General features: G+C 38.6%; 1 protein-coding gene across 1 annotated transcript; it reads right to left on the minus strand.

Moving 5' to 3' along the window:
* Window positions 1-318: 318 nt before the first annotated feature.
* LOC107858025 lies at window positions 319-6,848 on the minus strand. Its single transcript, XM_016702766.2, has 2 exons — window positions 6,556-6,848; window positions 319-640 (listed from the first exon to the last, which is right to left on the minus strand). Exons 1-2 carry the CDS (start codon window positions 6,723-6,725, stop codon window positions 508-510), a joined length of 303 nt encoding a protein of 100 aa, XP_016558252.2. The 5' UTR covers window positions 6,726-6,848; the 3' UTR covers window positions 319-507.

Raw genomic sequence — 6,848 nt, forward strand, 5'->3', positions numbered from 1 at the left:
GGGTGTGACGATTGGTATATGACATACTCGGTGCATTTGTGAATATCACTAAGTTACAAGTGTGAGGATGAAGAGGAGAATTAAAGAAAGGGAGGCACGGCAAGGTAGTAATAAGGAAAAGAAAAGGAAGGTGTGATGCTGCTTTATGAGCCCGAGTAAATGACAAATCCAGCTACTACAAGGCAGTTATACCTATCAGCTTTCCTAAGAAATCTTATAAAAAATTCTTTCGAACTTCAAGATACATAAAATGTCTCGTGTATTTGTTTCTATATTTTATTTTATGTTGTCAAAAGAGGTCCAAGGATATATCAGAAATTACTGAAGGAAGCGGGCTATCAATAAATTTGCATCAAACACTGGGAAACAATGAATATAAGTACAATTCAGTGCTTATGCAGCAAAAAACCATAAGAGACTTCAGTATAACATGGCAAAAGAAGGTACAGTGTGATACCTACATGGAAAATGAAATTACAATCAGAAACTGTAAGTATCCAAAACTTGTTAGTCCTTCAATCCCTTGAGAAGTTTGGAAGCCCATTGGCGTACGCGACGCTTCAGTGTATAACCGACAAATATTCCAGCAACAAAGCAAATGGCACAGAGCTTTGAGCAAGTCCACAGTGATACTGCTTGTCTACAATAAAAGATGTACAGCTTTACCATGAGACTGTCACCCATTTCCATTTGTCACATTTCTCCCAAAAGGAATTGACGAAATCCAACAAGGATACTAGACTAACATAAGCTATAATGTACTTAGCTAGTTAGCTTGGGTTTCAAATGAAAAAGATTTAAAAGTTCAGCACAAAAAATGTGGAGCTGGCCATACATAGTGGTAGCTGGTGATAATACTAGATGTAAATGCAAGGATCCTCAATCTGGAGTCCTAGCCTAGATACACCTTTCTACCATATAGAGACATGTATTTAATGATTAACGACAATAAATCAAGATATCTCTTTATTTGTCTAAACAGCCTTGCTACTTCTCCGGAGGTAGTGGTATGGACTGCGTACATCTTACCCTCCCCAAACCTCACTATGTGGGAATAGACTGGGTTTGTTGTTGTTGTTGTTGTTGTTGTTGTATCTCTTTATTTGTCTAATAAAAACAACAACATACCTAGTGAAATCCCACAAGTGGGATCCGGGGATGGTGGTGTATGCAGCCTTACCCCTACTTTTGAAGGTAGAGAGGTTGTTTCCGATATACCTCGGCTCAAGTAACGCATATCCAAAACAGTAAGAAAAGGAATTCAGTAATGAAGAAACCATATAGAAAATAATAGAAAAAAGAACAGTAATGTAAAAATGCTCCCAGGCACATTTACCAATGACACACTCTCTCCTACTTTCTAGGACTACAAAACTTACCTTTTCCGGTAGACTTGCCGGAATTGATCCTCTTTCTTTCAAACAACTCAGATTTACATCCCGTGATTACTATTTTACTAAAACTTCCTTCTTCTTCCTAGTTTAGGAACTATGGGGGATATCTGAACATGGATAGAATATAAACTGTCAACGGTCAAACCCAATGGGAGATAAGATTTTCTTTGTTTCAGATGATAAGTCCTTTGAAGTTACAGATAATAGTGATGATCTTCCCAGATGGTTCTCAATTACAGAACGCGGCAGGCGTTTCTCAAGCAACATCAAAATAGATGAAGATAACCTAAGGTGGGTCTGCAACAATCTCAAGCAAGTTTACAGAGGTGCAGAGGCAGGGGATCTTTACAGGAGATTGGGGCGGAAACAACAAGCATATCTTTTCAGAGTGTACCAAAATTACAATGTTTACGATCCCTTCAGCCAGAGCCCTAACTCCGAAGTGATACAAAAATGGTTCATCAATAGTTGGAAAATCACTGCAGGCCTCAAAGTCACTCCATTAGCCCACAATCAATTTCTGTTCGAATTTCCTTCAAGACAAAAAGCCACTCGCATCAAATCTGGTGATTGGATCTGGAATGGTATGCGTCTATCTCTTGCTTGGTGGTCTCCCATGATCGGTACCTCCTCTACAAAGTCAGAGCACAAATGGGTTAAAGCTTTTGAAATTCCTTTGCATGCTTCGTGTTCAAACACCTTTCGCAGACATTATTTGCTTGCTGGAGACAAAAGTAGTCGATTAGTCGTCACAAATGATTCAACAGATGTGGGGCAATAGAGGGGTTGGCTGGACCGAGCAGCAAGTGGCAGCAGGGGTGGGATAATAGATCTTTGGGATAAAAGGTTGTGGAATTGCATCGATATACAGCAAGGTTCATACACTCTCTCTTGTATGTTAGAAAGTTCTCAAGAAGAATTTCGATGGTGCTGCACAGGTGTTTATGGCCCTCATTCTAATCTAGAAAGGGAGGAACTATGGCTTGAGCTTGCCTCTATTAGAGGAATTTGGAATGAGCAATGGGTTATAGGTGGCGATTTCAATGTATGAAGGTTTGAAAGTGAAAGATATAATTGCATCCGAAGATCAAAATCCATGAAAAGCTTCTCAAATACCATCTAAGATATGAAATTATTTGACCTCCCTTTACAAGGTACTTTCTATACTTGGTCCAGAGGAGAAGATTCTATTCAAGCCTCCAGAATAGACAGGTTTTTGATCTCACCTGAATGGAGCGACACCTTTAAAGTTGTAAAACAAATTGCTCTTCCAAATGTTATTTCAGAACACAGACCTATACTATTGGAAAATGGGGATTGGGAAGGCAATCCTTCCTATTTTAAATTTGAAAACATGTGGTTGCAAGAGGAAGGATTCTTGGATAAAATTAAAGAATAGTGGCAGAACTACTCTACTCTACTGGGGGTAGTCCATATTTTATTTCAACTCAAACATTGAGGTGTCTTAAAAAAGATATCACTAACTGGAACAGAGAAATCTTTGGCAAGCTAGAAATAGAAAGAGCAAAGCACTGGATGAACTTATGGCTATTGAGTAGGCAACCGAAAATAGGCTTCCATCTCAAGCAGAAAAAGATAAGATGTTGGTCCTACAAATGGAATTACAACAGATTGCTAAGGCTGAAAAAGTGTCATGGAGGCAAAAAACTAGGCGTTTATGGCTCAAGTAGGGTGATAGAAATACCAAATATTTTCAGAAGATTGCAAAATATTGAAGGTGGAAGATGAGATTATTAATGACAAAGATCAAATCAAGAATAAAATTCTCGACTTTTATCAAAGATCTTTACACTGAAAAAGAGCAATGGAGGACTACTGCAACCTTTGATAATCTAGCCAGCCTTACTTTGGAGGAAAAAGAATGGTTAGAAAGAGCTTTTGAAGAGGATGAAATTCTTCCAGCAATTAACTCTTGCACTCCTGATAAATCTCCGAGTCCTGACGGCTATACTATGGCATTTTAGCAGAAGACATGGGGTTTCATTAAAACTGACGTTTTGGGGCAATGCATCACTTCCATCAACATTGTTACATGGTCAGGTCCAACAATGCTTCTTTTATTGCTCTTGTTTCAAAAAAAGGATGTTATTGAACTCAAAGACTACAGGCCAATAAGCCTTATTGGCAGTGTCTATAAAATCCTTGCCAAGAAAGACTTAAAACTGTAATTGGGAAGCTGATTTCAATGCAACAAAATGCTTTCATCAAGTCCACGCAAATCACAGATGTTGTTTTAATAGCTAATGAAGCTCTCGACTGGAAGATCAAAAGTAGGGAGCCAAGTATTTTGTGTAAACTGGATATTGAAAAAGCCTTTGATCAAGTCAGTTGGACTTAGCTCTTAAATATGTTGAGGAAGATGGATTTTGGAGACAGGTGGATTAAATGGATCAAATACAACATCACTACAGTCAAATACTCTATTTTAGTTAACAGAAGTCCAGTTGGATTTTTTTCTCTGCAAAAAGGCATTAGACAGGGTGACCCCCTCTCACCCTTCCTTTTTATTCTTGACATGGAAGGCCACAGCAAGATGTTGGACAGAGCCAATCAGTTGCAGTGGATTGAGGGCTTCACTGTGGGAAACAACGCAGATATCCCAGTATCAGTTTCTCATTTGCTTTTTGCCGATGATGCCTTGATATTTTGTGGTGCGAAAAGATCCCAAGTAGAACATCTTAACTTAACCCTTCTTATCTTTGAAGTTATTTCAGGTCTCCACATCAATATGCTCAAGAGTGTGATTTACCCAGTGAATATGGTTCCTATTATCCATGATTTGGCTGAACAATTATGTTGTAGTGTGGGGTCTTTACCAGCAACCTACTTAGGTCTACCTTTTGGGGCAAAATATAAGTTCAGCAGTATTGGAGTGGTGTTATAGAGAAGGTGGAGAAAAGACTAGCTACTTGGCAAAGGCAATATCATTCAATGGCGGTAGACTAACTCTCAGCACTAGTGTCATGGATAGTATCCCACGTATCTCATGTCACTATTTCAATTCCCTAGTAAAGTCTTGAAGAAGCTGGATAAAGTTAGGAGGAACTTCCTTTGGGAAGGTAACAGTGAAGGGCACAAGTTTCACTTAGTTAAATGGTCTAATATGGTTAGACCAAAGCAACAAGGGGGTTTGGGAATCAGGGAACTAGCCAAGCATAACAAAAACATGTTGTTAAAGTGGCTATGAAGTATGTAATAGAGGGTAATAGCTTATGGAAGGAAGTAGTTGCACCCAAGCATGGTAAACTATACCACCGGTGTACTAACCAAAGTAATTCTCCACATGGGGTAAGGCCATGGAAACATATATGCAAATATCGGGAAGATTTCTTTCAAGAAACTTCATTCAAAGTTGGGAATGGCCGGAAAGTGAAATTTTGGAAAGACAAGTGGCTCGAAAATTTCCTTTTGCACGTGATCCTGACTCTACAGCTGCACAGAACAGAGAGGGTAATCACTGGAATTTACTATTCAGGAGAAACTTCAAGGATTGGGAGCTTGAGAGCCTGTTTGAATTAATGGGTAGACTGGAAGGTTCCAACATAAATCCTCAAGCTACAAATATCTTTTGTTAGGGTCCTAAGGCAAAGAAATAGTGTAACGGAGGGGTATAAATTGTTGAATGTCTGGAATGATATCAAAGATTTATGGTCATGGAAGCTTATTTGGAAAACAAAGTTACCGCCAAAGGTAATGCGCTTCAGTTGGTTGGCATTGCTGAATTCTTGTTTGGCACTGGACAATCTTTGTAGAAGAAATTTCCTTTTTGTGTAAGGAAAACACAGATTCAGTTAATCATCTTTTCCTGCATTGTGTAGTGGTTGCGGACATGTGGCATATGTTCCTTTCCCTCTCCACTTTGAAATGGGCGACGCCTCAAACTATCAGAGAAGTAGTTGTGAGCTGGATCCACCGAAGAGCTGATAGCGCCATCAAGGGAACACCTTGAGGATGATACCAGTATGTATTTTTTGGTGCCTATGGACAGAAAGGAACCGTAGGTGTTTTGATGGAATTTCAACTCCTATTCAAACACTCAAGACCCAATGTTTGTTCAATCTATTTTGTTGGTCCAACCCGACAACGTGAATAGTTCTACTTCTACTGCTTACGTAGATTTCATTAGCTCTTTAACTCTACGCTGTCCATAGTCATGTTAAGTTTTCTCTAGTTTTTTTTATTTTTAGGTTGGCTTCCCGGGTCTTAACTTTTATATTGTAATGGAGCTAGCATATCTACTTCTGTACTCTCTGCATCTGCTTGATGTTGGAAATGAAACAATTTACTTCATCAAAAAACACAACAGACAACAACCAGTACGACAAAGAAAGCAGAGGAAATAACACGTAAAAATAAAAAGACCGAAGAATAAGATAGTAGGAGAGTACTAACAGTACTACTACTAATACTACTGTGAAAACTATTCTATTTGTTTCTCTTCCTCCATCTCATACTCATTTGACCCCTTTCCCTCGTACATATTCATTATTACTACATATTCCGAATACTACAATTATCAAGCAACTCAAAACTTATCTTTCTTTTTCTGCAACAAATACTAAGATCCATGAGTTACAATACAAGAATCTAGGAATACTATCCCCCCAGCAAAAATATCTTTAAACACGAAAGCATATACATCTAAAGCAAGGTTCTTGATGTTAGTCGACCAACTTCTGCACCAGTTAAGTTCAGATATCTTGGAGCAAACATAAATCACATCACAAAACTTGGAAGGTTTCTATGAGTTCAAAACCCCCACCCCCAACGCCCCACCCAAAAAAAAATATTCCCTAAAAGCCTCAAACTTCACTATTTTAATGAATCAAATTGAGGTGGAAAAGGAAAAGGATCATGTGTCACGCCTACTCCGTTCACTTTTACTTGTCACGAAAGTAAAATGACTAAACTTCCAAGCTAAATTGACGTAGATTAATTTAATATTTTAAATTTAGATGTTTGAATTGCAATCCTCCTCATATTAATTTGATGAAAAAATACACCTTTAATTTGACACTCAAAAAGCAAAACGTGACTATGTAAAAGTGAACGGCGGGAGTAGCAAATTACACTGTTATGCTCGGCAAAGGTGAAATCATTGTAAACAATAGTAAATAACACTAAGGCCATAGAAAATTACTTGGAAGAGCGAGTAAGCAAAAGTTGTGAGTGATCAGCGGACGAAGCAGAAGGAGAAGATTTAATGGGTGCTTTTTCAAGAGCAGCAGAGATGGATCTGAAAGTGGTATTTGAATCCTGAGGAGTGGCACTACGAAAAACCTTCTGTATTCCCTCCATAATATCCAACATGAATTCTGAAAATTGACCAGGGTTTTGGGAATTATGGCTGCTGCTTTTTTCTTTGAGATGCCCCCATCCCTCCCACCCCTCGTCCTCCTTTTATGTATTGCAAAAATAAAATCGGAGAGCCAC

This window comes from Capsicum annuum, chromosome 2, assembly GCF_002878395.1.
Source record: "Capsicum annuum cultivar UCD-10X-F1 chromosome 2, UCD10Xv1.1, whole genome shotgun sequence".
NCBI lineage: Eukaryota > Viridiplantae > Streptophyta > Magnoliopsida > Solanales > Solanaceae > Capsicum > Capsicum annuum.